Raw genomic sequence first — 15,266 nt, 5'->3', positions numbered from 1 at the left:
CTCTGTGTGTGTTTGTGTTGTTTGTCCTCACTAATAAGTGTCATCACACGTTTCTCTGTGAACCCGTCCCAGCTGAGTGACATGTGGCTGCAGGAGAGGAGCAGAGTGTTCAAAGAGCTCTGCGGGGGGGGGGGGGGAGGGGGGGGGGGAGGGGGGGGGGGTGCCTTTAATTAAACAGCTTTAATAAGATTTTAAACTTTTACTCTGCACTGTAATTAAATCTTTTAATTTCTTTACTTTTATTTTTATTTTTTTTATTTAAATTAATTTCATTTGAATTATTTTTATTTGGACATATTTTCAGATTTTATAATTTCAGTAATTTTTTTAATGTTCTATTTGAATGTTTCTTTTCTTTCCTTTGTCATGAAGCACTTTGAATCGCCTTGTTGTTGAAATGTGCAACATAAATAAACTTGTCTTTCCTTACCAGTTTGCTCCTTAGACTCTTTTTTAGCCTCCTTTAATGTGGACCCCCCCCCCCCCCCCGAAGCCATTACCCCCTCACAGAACTGTAAGGTCACATTCTCGTTTTTAATCTAGATTGAAGGAATCTACAAGGCCAAACTCCGCCCAGCTTTGTTATTTAGATGGATTAGATTTCGTCCTGCGAGCAGCTTAAACACGATGAAGCTCGTCCTTGCGCCGTCTAATTCCCAAACTTGACTTCTTCTTCTTGGAGAGAGGGCAGGAGGTCCGGCGAGATAATTCCAGCACTCACACCGGAAGATTAAGAACCTGCAGAGTGCTCGGCTGCAGCGTGTCACTCAGGAAACTCACCGCTTGTTCTGTGAGCTGATGCAAAGGGCGCCGCCTCGTGTCCATCAGCACGCCGCCTCGTGTCCATCAGCACGCCGCCTCGTGTCCATCAGCACGCCGCCTCGTGTCCATCAGCACGCCGCCTCGTGTCCATCAGCACGCCGCCTCGTGTCCATCAGCACGCCGCCTCGTGTCCATCAGCACGCCGCCTCGTGTCCATCAGCACGCCACCTTCACAATATCCTTCAAGTGCTCCGAGAGTAAAAAAACACCCGGCTGATTGTAAGATGAAACAAAGGGATAGTTGTCATTCACCTCATGAGGGCATTGCTGCACGAGTAGGAGAAGAAATGCTTTTGTTTGAGGGGGAGGGGCAAAGATAAGGAAGTGGCGTGGAAATTACATTTGCAATACAACCATTTATACCAGTCACGAGATAACGAAGGGAATTTCTATTCACGTTATCGTCGTCTGCAGACTAATCAGGAACACAGAGTGAATTTATCATGCGAGCCGATTTCAGGCACATTAATTAACAGAGTGTTCTCCACACACACACACACACACACACACACACACACACACACACACACACACACACACACACACACACACAGAGGACGCGTCAGGGAACATTTGTTAGACATGTGATGACGAGGCGGCTCAAACACAAAAAGCTGTTTCATTCACTCTCCCTGCATCGAATCCCCTTTTTTATGATCCTGACGGCACCTTTAAAAACTAAATGTGTCTGTATGAAGGAAACATGCAGCAGCCAGTATGTCCTCCTTCTAACTTTAGATTCTGCTCCTGAATGCTCTGGATTTGTTTGGACCAGAGAAGGTAGGCGCTTTTAAGACACCCCCCCCCACTCAGCCGTTTTGGACGCCCCTCGGTTTGTCAGATATGAGAGCAGTTATCAGGTCAACAGGTGTTGCAGTGATGGAAGCGGTCAAGAGAAGTGGTTCAGATAGAAGTGATTGTACCCGACCTAAAAAGCCTCTGCATGTTTCTAATAAGCTCCACGAGCAGAAACGTGCTCAAACTAGGATCAATATTGGAGATGCTTTTGAAAAATGGAGAGAGGTTAGAACACAGAAAGGTTTACAGACCCATGCAGAGCTGGATAAACACTGAAGCTTCAGAGTCCACCACATGGTGACCTGAGTGAACATCCACTCTAGAGAGGAGAATTTAGACTGCAGTACCCATTTTAAACACTAGGGGTCAAAGTTACATACTGCTGCTTTAAGTCGTCACCACATGTAGTCATTTCAATTCACTTTCACTTAGCAGACTCTTTTATCCAAAGCGACGTACATCAGAGAGTAAGAACAACACAAGAGAGGATCTAGAAAAAAGGGAACAATGTGAGTAAGAGCAAACGATCAGCTTTGAGTCTGATTGGACACACAGGTGCTGACAGGAAGTGACCAGAGGCAAAGCACAACATTGAGGGCAGTTCTTGAGAGCGCTAATCAGTATAGAAACCATCTTATAAGTCATCGTTATCAAACAAAAACCATCGTCATTACCATCATCATCATCAATAATATGGAGACCATCATCATTAAGTTAGTAGGTATTCATAAAGAGCTGGGTCTTATGGAGTTTTCTAATAAAGTCATTTCTGTAACCGCTGTGGCTCCTTCATCTGGAACACCTGAGCAGCATTCATTTCCATATTTAATGAAGGCACATGTTGAAGCTTTAATAGAATCATGTCTCGACCGGGTTCAGGCTGCTTTTCGTTTGTTGATGTGATGTTGGGAACACGAGGCGAGGTCACTGAATAATGACTTCATGATCACAGCATGAGCCAGAAATAAACAGTTATTCATTATTATTGTTTTTATTGTAATTATTGCCTCTTCACATCAGCACGGAGCGGGGGAGGAGAGTTAGTGTCCAGAGAACAGCAGAGTTCATATTTGATCAAATATCATTTCTATCAGACGATAAATTAAAGTTAGAATGAAATGTGTTGCACCTGTTCTCCGACTAATCGACCAATCAAACTCTTTGTTACATGGACATCATTATAAAGCTTCTGTGTTGTTAACAGCTCTCGTCTTGTTCTCTGACCTTTACATCACACTGTGCTGGTGTTGTGTTGTAATTGGAAATCAGAACTGACTGATGTTTCAACAACAACATTAAAAAAAGCTGTGTTAGTGTTTTGAAAGAGAAGTTGAAATACGGCTTCAGAGGAAAGATGATATTTCTTTAGAGGAGGCTTCAGAACCATCTTTTAAAATATCTGAATGTTGGATTGTCAGCAGAAAGTCGAGGTCATGCTTTGCACTAAAGGTGACTCCAGTCGACCGTCAGTCTCTCAGAAGAGGATCGTTCCATTTCGACTCTGTGGGGGGGTTTCATGTCTAACTTTACATCGATTGGTCTGTTTGAAATAATTCATGGCTCATAGCAAATATCACCTCACACTAATATACTCATACTTCTGAAAGCTGCTGGTACCTTGTGGTGGTCGGCCTGTTGTATTGTAACACACTATCAGCCGACTAAGGACAAAATCTGACCAGTTTTGAAAAACAAAAAAAAAAGCAGAAAGACTCTTAAAGCATTTTTTTTTTTTAAGATTTATTTTTGGGCTTTTTGTGCCTTTGTTGTCGAGATAGGAGAGTGGATAGAGTCGTAAATCAGGGAGAGAGAGAGAGCAGGGAATGACATGCGGGAAAGGAGCCACAGGTCGGATTTGAACCTGGGCCGCCCGCTTGGAGGACTACAGCCTCTGTACATGGTTCGCCTGCACTAACCACTGAGCCCCCAGCGCCCCATTAAAGCATTTCTAAAGCTAGGAGAAGATACAACATCACTGGTTGAGACTTAAATCTCTCTCATGTTACACATTTTCTCTCCATCGTTTCCATAGAAACAGAATCTGTGTACATGATGTCACCTGTCTGTCCTCTTTCAGTTCATCAGAGGTAAACCGAGTTATTTCTTCTCTTCCAGCGTTTTCTCTCCATGACGATCCATTGTTATTCCCCTCTCTCTCTTGTTCCTCTTCTTTTGTCTGACTCTCTCAGTCTCTCCACTCCAACATGCTGCTTAATTGGATTTTTTTTTGTCGCCAGAAGACATGCTAGCTTGTGACAGGGCAACGCACACACACACACACACACACACACACTCACACACACACACACACACACACACACACACACACACACACACACACACACACACACTCAGAGGCTCCATTAGTATCTGGCTTTGAGAAAATGCTAATAACTGTTGTTGTCCACTCTGTTCTTGTAATTACTATCATTACTGTGATGGAGCTGATGGGGGTGGAGGGGGGTGGAGGGGGGTTGAGGGGGGGGGGGTTGAGGGGTGGAGGGGGTGGGGGTGATGTGAATGTTGAGTGTGAGAAAAAGCAGGTGAGAGAGCCAGAGCCTGTTATTACCATTCATTGATTTTACCACAGTTATGATCAGCTGATGTACGAGTCCTTTCATGCTTTTATACTTCACATGCTAACGCTAACGCTAACCGACTGGATGTTTCTGTTTTATAATCCTCTGAATTCTTTTTTATTTTCATTTCCTGAGTGAGTTTGGGAGAATAACTTGTTTCAGTTAAAGCAGTAAAAACACATTTTCACCATCTTCTTCTTCTTCTTCTGTTGCTTCTTTGGGGCCGGGTCACATTGCAGCAGGGTTAGGGTGTTTCACATCAGGGACCCGGTTCAGTCCGGTTCCTCTGAACTCGTACTGTACCCGGATACTGTGCCCGAGTTCTCTTGAAGAGGTGGACTCCGCCATGTCTCTGGAAGATGTGAATGCTACCGTGCTCAAACAAGGAAGTGGACCGCAATATAACGTCAAACTGAACGGCTCCTGTCGCTTTAAGAACCGCGCAGCACGGCGCCGTTTCCTTCTCTGAGCTGCACGATGTGGACGCAGGAAGAGGGTCGATGTTAGCATCTCAGGAATAACAAAAAACATCCTCAGTTAGCAGGATGGACTGAGTGGTTGCCATGGTTACGTCTTCTTCTTTCCGCTTTTTGTCGGATTTGCAAACCAACTATATGTGGGGGGGGGGGGAATCGTGCCGGATGTGAAAACGCCCCCCAGGGAGGTCAGACATCCACGTGTGTTTTCTGGCTCCTCCAGAGAGATACTGATGAACATATCAAATATCTTCAGTGGCTTCAGGAGGATCTCGAACTGAACCACCTCTCTGGCAAGACTCCTCTGTGGAGAGAATAAAAATGGCAGACAAGTTTTGTTCTAGTCTGGGGGTGGAGTCCATGGGTGGAGATACCAGGGGAGGGGAATCCCACTGTGACATCACAAGGAGAGCACATTTGAAACAGAGCTTCTCTGTGTTGTAAGACTTATGCAGACCACAAACAGGACTGGATGGTTTATTTCACATGTTGTGGGTCAGTAGACTCTCAGGTTACAGATATATGTTCAGAAACACTGAAGAGGATTTTTAGAATACGTCCCCTTTAATGATCTATTTTAGCACATCTTTCCTCACATAGACCCTGATTTGTATTTGTTTAGTTGCTTGGTCTTCTAAGTATATTTAGCCCACATGTACTTGCGGAGTTTGCATATTATATATATTTTTATATAAGTATTGGACGGCTTCATTTTGAATGAGACAGGAGGAAAAGAAAGTCGTGCAGAAATGTTTTATTAGGTGACATATGAAACATTCAGAGATCCTTTAACAGGAGTCCATGATGCGCTTCATGCTCATGAACCTGGTGCCGCTCATGCCCATCTCCCTGAAGCTCCTGTACTCTCCGGGCCTCAGGTACATCATCCTGCCTCTGAAGTGGGGCTGCTCGTACATCAGCCACTGGCCGTCCATCACGTTGCAGGACAGGCAGTCGGACATGCGGTAACGCTCCATGATGTTGTCACAGTCGTCCATCAGCTCGTGGCTCTGACCCCCGAAGTTCTCCCTCTCGTAGATCTTCATCCTGAACTGACCTCTGTGCTGTGGTGTGACAGAGGATAAAGAAGTTAGTCACTGATTCCCCCGTCAGACGACACGCTCCAGGACGGACGCTGTTTTAAAACCTACCATGGGGATCATACGGCAGGACTTGATGCAGTCCCTCATGCCCATCATGCTCATGTGGTCAGCGTACTCGCCCCTCCTCATGAAGTACTGGTTTCCCATGAAGTTGGTGCGGTCGTAGACCATGAAGCAGCCGCTCTCCACCCTGCAGGAGTGACACCTGTTCAGGTAGGAGGTCATGTCGGAGCAGTCGCTCATGCACTCATAGGAGCGACCCTGGAAGTTCTTCTCCTCGTAGAAGATGATCTGTGAAAAACAAAGTGTGATTTTTACATTCAAACCAATATGGCCGACATTTTTCTATTCCTCCAGTACTTTTTTTTTTTTTTTTACCTTTCCCCTCATGTTCATGCTGGTGTTGCTCATGTTGGCTGCTGGTGGGTTGCTGCTGTTGCTGCTCCTGAACTGCATGCCTACCTGGTTTAACCCTTTCCTTTTATACTCACCAACATGTAAAGAACCAGGGGGGCCCCCCTCAGAGAACCCCTTACCCAGCAACTATTACTATTGACCCGTAGAATGCTGAGGTTTTGTCCATGTTTCAGAGGACTGAGGACCTTAACCGCTTTAGAAAAGCCTTTTCTCTCTTTACTGAAAGCATTCACAACAAAGCTGCTAATGTCATCAACTGTCTGTGTGACTCTGACTTCTTTATTTACAGGTTTTGGGTTTTTAATGTTCTACACACGCAGGCATCAGACTTTGTGCTATATTCATTAATTACACACAGATATCTGTTAACAGCATGTTTTCTTCATGTTTCATGTTTCTGTCCTTTTACAGGCGTTTTTACTGGGAGGGATTTTTAAATCTTATTTCCTGTTTTCAGAGAACATGGCGTCCTGCTGCTCGGACTGTGTTTCATGTTTTATGATTTGGAGCTGTAGATAAAAGGGATCCTTAAAAAGTCTTCAACAGGACTTTTCAAAGATGATAAAATGTAGAGAAGAGTTTCTTTTTTTACTTGTGATTACTTGTGATTTAGACGGTGTCTCGACTGTGGTCCTGGTCCTGGTCCTTGTCCTGGTCCTGGTAATTTGAAGCTTGATATTTGAAGATCTCAGCGGAGAGGTGAGGCCTTTGGATCAAGCTTCCATAGATCTAAACCTTCATAGAGTCGAACTCCTGACGATGATTTTGCAGGTTGGACACAAGAGGTAACCTCCGGGGTTAAACATGAAGCAGATGTTGAAGTGTAAAATCCTGCAGTTCCTCGAGTGTCCACAAGAGGCTGGCTGCAGACGCACAGGAAGTCACATACACACCCATTCTAAAAAACATTTTAATAACAATTAAATAAAAAGACAGGAATGTTCAGAGGTTGTGTGGCTTTCCTAAACTTTAATTGCTGAAGTGTGAAACAACGGGGAATTTCTAGTCTCCACTTTAACCAAAAATCAACTTCCTGTTGAAACGTGAAAACAAAACAACACAATGCTCTATTGTCCCTCAGGGGGACGTTTGTTCTCACAGCTTTACACAGTGCGTACACATAAAGAAAAGATAACAATGAAGGGGCCCGTCAGCGTGGAAGCTTGATCAGGGCTGAGGGGACAAAGCTCTCTTTGAAACCTGCCCTCTTCCAGGTCAGGGTTCTGATTGGGTGAGTGGGGTCCGGGGCGCTGGGAGAGGGTCTGGGTAGGTAGGCCTTTGATTTACTAAACAATATTTACACTGCTCGTACTGCCCGCAGGTAAAGTTAATATCCATACTGACCACAAGGGTTCAGAAGGACCACGAGGGTTCAGAGCGACCACGAGGGTTCAGAGCGACCACGAGGGTTCAGAGCGACCACGAGGGTTCAGAGCGACCACGAGGGCTCAGAGCGACCACGAGGGTTCAGAGCGACCACGAGGGCTCAGAACGACCACGAGGGCTCAGAACGACCACGAGGGTTCAGAGCGACCACGAGGGTTCAGAAGGACCACGAGGGTTCAGAGCGACCACGAGGGTTCAGAAGGACCACGAGGGTTCAGAGCGACCACGAGGGTTCAGAGCGACCACGAGGGTTCAGAAGGACCACGAGGGTTCAGAGCGACCACGAGGGTTCAGAAGGACCACGAGGGTTCAGAGCGACCACGAGGGTTCAGAAGGACCACGAGGGTTCAGAAGGACCACGAGGGTTCAGAAGGACCACGAGGGTTCAGAGCGACCACGAGGGTTCAGAAGGACCACGAGGGTTCAGAACGACCACGAGGGTTCAGAAGGACCACGAGGGTTCAGAACGACCACGAGGGTTCAGAGCGACCACGAGGGTTCAGAACGACCACGAGGGTTCAGAGCGACCACGAGGGTTCAAAGTGACCCACGTCAACCGGTCTGCTGACCTCACACACATTAAGTACACTGGTCCTCATGGGCCAATCAGAGAGGAGCTCTGTAATCAGAGTGGCTGCAGGTATGATCGGTCTCAGCTCACCTGGAGTGAACGAGACTCAAGCAGAATGTAAGTCCAAACAAATAAACATCATGCTAACATTACGTTCACTGAAAAACAAAGTTTAAAACATAAATTAAAGTTTTATTAACTTCAGGACTTTCAGAGAAGAAAGTTATTCACACATATTTCTACATGAAGAATGAATCTGGAGCGAGAGGAAACCGTAAAGCTTTGGACCTGAAGACAGGAACAGACGAGCACGTTCAGTTTCTATAGAACAGCTCCCTGAAGAAGAGCCTACAAGAGTGTGTGTGTGTGTGTGTGTGTGTGTGTGTGTGGGGGGGGGGGGGGGGGGGGGGATCCAGAACAGATCTGGACAGGACCCAGGAGCCTGGACTATTTAAATGCAGTGACATTTGAGCTGAAAAGGTTAGAGTCTGACTGCCAGGAAGGGAGCAGTTATGTTTTCTGTTGCTAATAACAACCGCCTACCAACAGCCAATCAGGGATCATGTAAGAGCGGGTTGATGTGGCAGAACGGGACCTGGACAGGGTGAGTATCAGGACCCGTCATGAAGCCACAGCCTGCAGGTTTAACCTCTCCTCCGTTCTCTTGTTTCCTAACAGACCAACGTCCATCTTTTACTGCAGAACCATCACAACTTATTCTGTAGATTTAGAACAAACGTCTGCCCACCAAAAGCCCACAGCGCTCGATATCAAGCAGCTGCAGCGGGCTGGAGAAAGCTCGCACTTAAATGAACGAGTCATAAAAGGAAGCAGGACTCCGTCCAGAACGGATCAAAACACAGAACTGACGCGCTTCAGAGGCCAAGACAGAACGACTTAGACTTCCCTCTCCTCAGAAACATCTTCCAGCTCCTCCTGGGGGATTCTGGGGCGTTCCCAGGCCAGCTGGGAGATATAATCCCTCTACAGAGGTCTGGGTCTACCTCGGGGTCTCTGACGTGCCCAGAAAACCTCCAAAGGGAGGCGACCTAGCAGGAATCCTAATCAGAAACCCGGCTCCTTCACTGCTAGCTCCCTTCAGATGTCCGAGCTCCTCTGAGGCTGCAGCATCCGTCAGGAGGAAACTCACCTCTGCTGTGTGAGGAACGATGTTTTATTACATCATTTAGCAAATAATTCATCTTTATATCACATTTTGTTTTACTCTAGCTTTAAAAGAAACAGCTGGACATCTACTCACGTAATGAGGGATGGAAACGTGCATGTTTAATTTCAGTATTTGAGTCCTGAAGCTCGTGCCTCAGTCTATGTTTACTGTCAGCTAAAAGTCCTGGTAGTGGTGAAGTGCAGAGTGAGTGACAGGCTGATGGATCTGCCTCCAGGCAGCTGTGTGTGGGAGTTGTTGGAGGTTTGCTGCTGAGTCTGGAGCCTCCACAGGAAGTCATCAGTCGACGTCTGTAGGAAGTCTGCACTGAAGTCCATACCTGTCACATGGCTGGACTCACTTCCACAAGCATCCATGTGATGTCTGTTTCCTCTATTCTTCCAGGAAGGTTGAGATAACTTCCTGTCTGTGTTGCGTTCAGAATCTGATATTCGAAAAGTTTTAATCAGCCTCATGGAGTCGTTCTTGTTGCCTGATTTAAAACTGCAGAAGTCCTGCAACAAGCACCTGAAATAATAATTGTTAAACAGCAGCAATCTCTCTGTGAGTCACAAACCTCTCCATGAACCACACACACACACACACACACACACACACACACACACACACACACACACACACACACACACACACACACACACACACACACACACACACACACACACACACACACATTGTAAAAGTAGTGCAGTATCGCTGTCATCTTTACACAGAAGCCTCTGATATTTCAGCTCTCAAACTCAGTCAAGTAGCTCTCAAGCCCGAAGTTGAAAGAGTGCTTAAAGGAGCATCACGTCTGCCACAGCTCATTAACTCAGAAGTTTGGTGCAAAGAAAAGTTTGTGTACAAGTTTTCCCGAGCGCTAAAAACAGTAGCTGTGCTCCCAGGAGTTTGTGTAGGTGGCACTGAACTCAAACAGGAAGTCTAATGAATAAGCAAACTTCTTCTCACTACTCTACGCTGGGGAGGAAAGTTTGAGTTTGTGTCCTGCATGAGAAAAAGGAGGAAATGTGAAAGTACGCGACAGTTGGTGAATGGAGACATTCGACTCCATCTGCAGAGGATTTAAATGAGCCCCAGCTGTGAGGTCGTTAGCATCATGGAGTCATTACTCGGCTTCACTTTGTCATGTCATTACATCAAACTGGTTCACTTATCACAACTTGTGTTGGTGTTGTTTTTAACGCCCGATTAAACGTGATGGGAAAGGATTACTCTCCATGAACACAGATGGAGCCCTCTCATGCAGCGCTGGATTTAAGGTTTTATACAAAGACTGTTTATGAGAAGTGAAAGAGGAAGTCGATCCAGAGGACAATCCCGGGTTCATGGCGCCCGTATGAGCAGCACTGTGACCAGCTACACATGAGGACGTTTGCAGAGTGACTAATTGTCCTCCTGCCTCCACAGGACGATTAGCTTTCTGTAAGCAACAGCTGCTCCGCCCCCAGCTCTCATGAGCCAATGGCAGCCCAGTAGAATTCTTCTTTCTCCATCATCCTTTAAGTTAACCATATTGTGTTTACAGGTAGTTTCTGTGTTTGTGTTTGTGAGAGAGTCTCTTAATAGTTTATGTAGAGGAGAAAACATCTGTATGTGTTGGTCTGACTCCAGCTGTGTCTTTGAACCAGTTTGTTAAGTTCACCTGTGATTTTAGTGCTGTCACTTTAAACACACCAAACAGCAGCTGGTTCGTTAACCACTTTTTGATCCAGTAGATGTCGCCCTTCAGCTCCAGCATGAAACCAAAGCAAACTGCTGTTAGGCCACGCCTCCTCCATACTGAAGCCTCCGCTCTCCTCCGGAGACACACCTCCAACCTCCCTCCACTCACGTTTGCACGAAGGCAATAAGCGCAAGCAGCGGACAAAATAGCTGCAATCACCTGTGTCCTGCATTGTTGTGTTAGCATGCTAATGTTAGCGCTCTTTAGTCAGCTCGTCGCTTCACATTGTTGTGTTGGCATGCTAATGTTAGCGCTCTTTAGACAGCTCGTAGCTTCACATTGTTGTTAGCATGCTAATGTTAGCGCTCTTTAGTCAGCTGGTAGCTTCACATTGTTGTGTTAGCATGCTAATGTTAGCGCTCTTTAGTCAGCTCGTAGCTTCACATTGTTGTTAGCATGCTAATGTTAGCGCTCTTTAGTCAGCTCGTAGCTTCACATTGTTGTTAGCATGCTAATGTTAGCGCTCTTTAGTCAGCTCGTAGCTTCACATTGTTGTGTTGGCGTGCTAATGTTAGCGCTCTTTAGTCAGCTCGTAGCTTCACATTGTTGTGTTGGCGTGCTAATGTTAGCGCTCTTTAGTCAGCTCGTAGCTTCACATTTTTGTGTTGGCGTGCTAATGTTAGCGCTCTGTAGTCAGCTCGTAGCTTCACATTGTTGTGTTAGCATGCTAATGTTAGCGCTCTTTAGTCAGCTCGTAGCTTCACATTTTTGTGTTGGCGTGCTAATGTTAGCGCTCTTTAGTCAGCTAGTCGCTTCACATTGTTGTGTTAGCATGCTAATGTTAGCGCTCTTTAGTCAGCTCGTAGCTTCACATTGTTGTGTTGGCGTGCTAATGTTAGCGCTCTTTAGTCAGCTCGTAGCTTCACATTGTTGTGTTAGCATGCTAATGTTAGCGCTCTTTAGTCAGCTCGTAGCTTCACATTGTTGTGTTAGCATGCTAATGTTAGCGCTCTTTAGTCAGCTCGTAGCTTCACATTGTTGTGTTGGCGTGCTAATGTTAGCGCTCTTTAGTCAGCTCGTAGCTTCACATTGTTGTGTTAGCATGCTAATGTTAGCGCTCTTTAGTCAGCTCGTCGCTTCACATTGTTGTGTTGGCGTGCTAATGTTAGCGCTCTTTAGTCAGCTCGTAGCTTCACATTGTTGTGTTGGCGTGCTAATGTTAGCGCTCTTTAGTCAGCTCGTAGCTTCACATTGTTGTTAGCATGCTAATGTTAGCGCTCTTTAGTCAGCTGGTAGCTTCACATTGTTGTGTTAGCATGCTAATGTTAGCGCTCTTTAGTTAGCTGGTAGCTTCACATTGTTGTGTTAGCATGCTAATGTTAGCGCTCTTTAGTCAGCTCGTAGCTTCACATTGTTGTGTTAGCATGCTAATGTTAGCGCTCTTTAGTTAGCTCTTAGCGTCACATTGTTGTGTTAGCATGCTAATGTTAGCGCTCTTTAGTCAGCTCGTAGCTTCACATTGTTGTGTTAGCATGCTAATGTTAGCGCTCTTTAGTTAGCTCTTAGCGTCACATTGTTGTGTTAGCATGCTAATGTTAGCGCTCTTTAGTCAGCTCGTAGCTTCACATTGTTGTGTTGGCGTGCTAATGTTAGCGCTCTTTAGTCAGCTCGTAGCTTCACATTGTTGTGTTAGCATGCTAATGTTAGCGCTCTTTAGTCAGCTCGTAGCTTCACATTGTTGTGTTAGCATGCTAATGTTAGCGCTCTTTAGTCAGCTCGTCGCTTCACATTGTTGTGTTGGCATGCTAATGTTAGCGCTCTTTAGACAGCTCGTAGCTTCACATTGTTGTTAGCATGCTAATGTTAGCGCTCTTTAGTCAGCTGGTAGCTTCACATTGTTGTGTTAGCATGCTAATGTTAGCGCTCTTTAGTCAGCTCGTAGCTTCACATTGTTGTTAGCATGCTAATGTTAGCGCTCTTTAGTCAGCTCGTAGCTTCACATTGTTGTTAGCATGCTAATGTTAGCGCTCTTTAGTCAGCTCGTAGCTTCACATTGTTGTGTTGGCGTGCTAATGTTAGCGCTCTTTAGTCAGCTCGTAGCTTCACATTGTTGTGTTGGCGTGCTAATGTTAGCGCTCTTTAGTCAGCTCGTAGCTTCACATTTTTGTGTTGGCGTGCTAATGTTAGCGCTCTGTAGTCAGCTCGTAGCTTCACATTGTTGTGTTAGCATGCTAATGTTAGCGCTCTTTAGTCAGCTCGTAGCTTCACATTTTTGTGTTGGCGTGCTAATGTTAGCGCTCTTTAGTCAGCTAGTCGCTTCACATTGTTGTGTTAGCATGCTAATGTTAGCGCTCTTTAGTCAGCTCGTAGCTTCACATTGTTGTGTTGGCGTGCTAATGTTAGCGCTCTTTAGTCAGCTCGTAGCTTCACATTGTTGTGTTAGCATGCTAATGTTAGCGCTCTTTAGTCAGCTCGTAGCTTCACATTGTTGTGTTAGCATGCTAATGTTAGCGCTCTTTAGTCAGCTCGTAGCTTCACATTGTTGTGTTGGCGTGCTAATGTTAGCGCTCTTTAGTCAGCTCGTAGCTTCACATTGTTGTGTTAGCATGCTAATGTTAGCGCTCTTTAGTCAGCTCGTCGCTTCACATTGTTGTGTTGGCGTGCTAATGTTAGCGCTCTTTAGTCAGCTCGTAGCTTCACATTGTTGTGTTGGCGTGCTAATGTTAGCGCTCTTTAGTCAGCTCGTAGCTTCACATTGTTGTTAGCATGCTAATGTTAGCGCTCTTTAGTCAGCTGGTAGCTTCACATTGTTGTGTTAGCATGCTAATGTTAGCGCTCTTTAGTTAGCTGGTAGCTTCACATTGTTGTGTTAGCATGCTAATGTTAGCGCTCTTTAGTCAGCTCGTAGCTTCACATTGTTGTGTTAGCATGCTAATGTTAGCGCTCTTTAGTTAGCTCTTAGCGTCACATTGTTGTGTTAGCATGCTAATGTTAGCGCTCTTTAGTCAGCTCGTAGCTTCACATTGTTGTGTTAGCATGCTAATGTTAGCGCTCTTTAGTTAGCTCTTAGCGTCACATTGTTGTGTTAGCATGCTAATGTTAGCGCTCTTTAGTCAGCTCGTAGCTTCACATTGTTGTGTTGGCGTGCTAATGTTAGCGCTCTTTAGTCAGCTCGTAGCTTCACATTGTTGTGTTAGCATGCTAATGTTAGCGCTCTTTAGTCAGCTCGTCGCTTCACATTGTTGTGTTGGCGTGCTAATGTTAGCGCTCTTTAGTCAGCTCGTAGCTTCACATTGTTGTGTTGGCGTGCTAATGTTAGCGCTCTTTAGTCAGCTCGTAGCTTCACATTGTTGTTAGCATGCTAATGTTAGCGCTCTTTAGTCAGCTGGTAGCTTCACATTGTTGTGTTAGCATGCTAATGTTAGCGCTCTTTAGTTAGCTGGTAGCTTCACATTGTTGTGTTAGCATGCTAATGTTAGCGCTCTTTAGTTAGCTGGTAGCTTCACATTGTTGTGTTAGCATGCTAATGTTAGCGCTCTTTAGTTAGCTCGTAGCTTCACATTGTTGTGTTAGCATGCTAATGTTAGCGCTCTTTAGTTAGCTCTTAGCGTCACATTGTTGTGTTAGCATGCTAATGTTAGCGCTCTTTAGTCAGCTCGTAGCTTCACATTGTTGTGTTGGCGTGCTAATGTTAGCGCTCTTTAGTCAGCTCGTAGCTTCACATTGTTGTGTTAGCATGCTAATGTTAGCGCTCTTTAGTCAGCTCGTCGCTTCACATTGTTGTGTTGGCGTGCTAATGTTAGCGCTCTTTAGTCAGCTCGTAGCTTCACATTGTTGTGTTGGCGTGCTAATGTTAGCGCTCTTTAGTCAGCTCGTAGCTTCACATTGTTGTTAGCATGCTAATGTTAGCGCTCTTTAGTCAGCTGGTAGCTTCACATTGTTGTGTTAGCATGCTAATGTTAGCGCTCTTTAGTTAGCTGGTAGCTTCACATTGTTGTGTTAGCATGCTAATGTTAGCGCTCTTTAGTTAGCTGGTAGCTTCACATTGTTGTGTTAGCATGCTAATGTTAGCGCTCTTTAGTTAGCTCGTAGCTTCACATTGTTGTGTTAGCATGCTAATGTTAGCGCTCTTTAGTCAGCTCGTAGCTTCACATTGTTGTGTTAGCATGCTAATGTTAGCGCTCTTTAGTTAGCTCTTAGCGTCACATTGTTGTGTTAGCATGCTAATGTTAGCGCTCTTTAGTCAGCTCGTAGCTTCACAT

The 15,266-nt window shown here is 45.4% G+C and overlaps 1 protein-coding gene across 1 annotated transcript; it reads right to left on the bottom strand.

Annotated features, from left to right (window-relative positions):
• Window positions 1-5,414: 5,414 nt before the first annotated feature.
• On the bottom strand, window positions 5,415-6,310 carry LOC110003057 (gamma-crystallin M3). Its single transcript, XM_020658753.2, has 3 exons — window positions 6,157-6,310; window positions 5,827-6,069; window positions 5,415-5,739 (listed from the first exon to the last, which is right to left on the bottom strand). The coding sequence occupies exons 1-3, from the start codon at window positions 6,232-6,234 to the stop codon at window positions 5,464-5,466; spliced, it is 597 nt and encodes a 198-aa protein (XP_020514409.2). The 5' UTR covers window positions 6,235-6,310; the 3' UTR covers window positions 5,415-5,463.
• Window positions 6,311-15,266: the final 8,956 nt, after the last annotated feature.

Source organism: Labrus bergylta, chromosome 13, assembly GCF_963930695.1.
Source record: "Labrus bergylta chromosome 13, fLabBer1.1, whole genome shotgun sequence".
Lineage (NCBI taxonomy): Eukaryota > Metazoa > Chordata > Actinopteri > Labriformes > Labridae > Labrus > Labrus bergylta.
The sequence above is the reverse complement of the archived record's forward strand: the minus strand, read 5'-3'. Positions and strand labels throughout refer to the sequence as shown.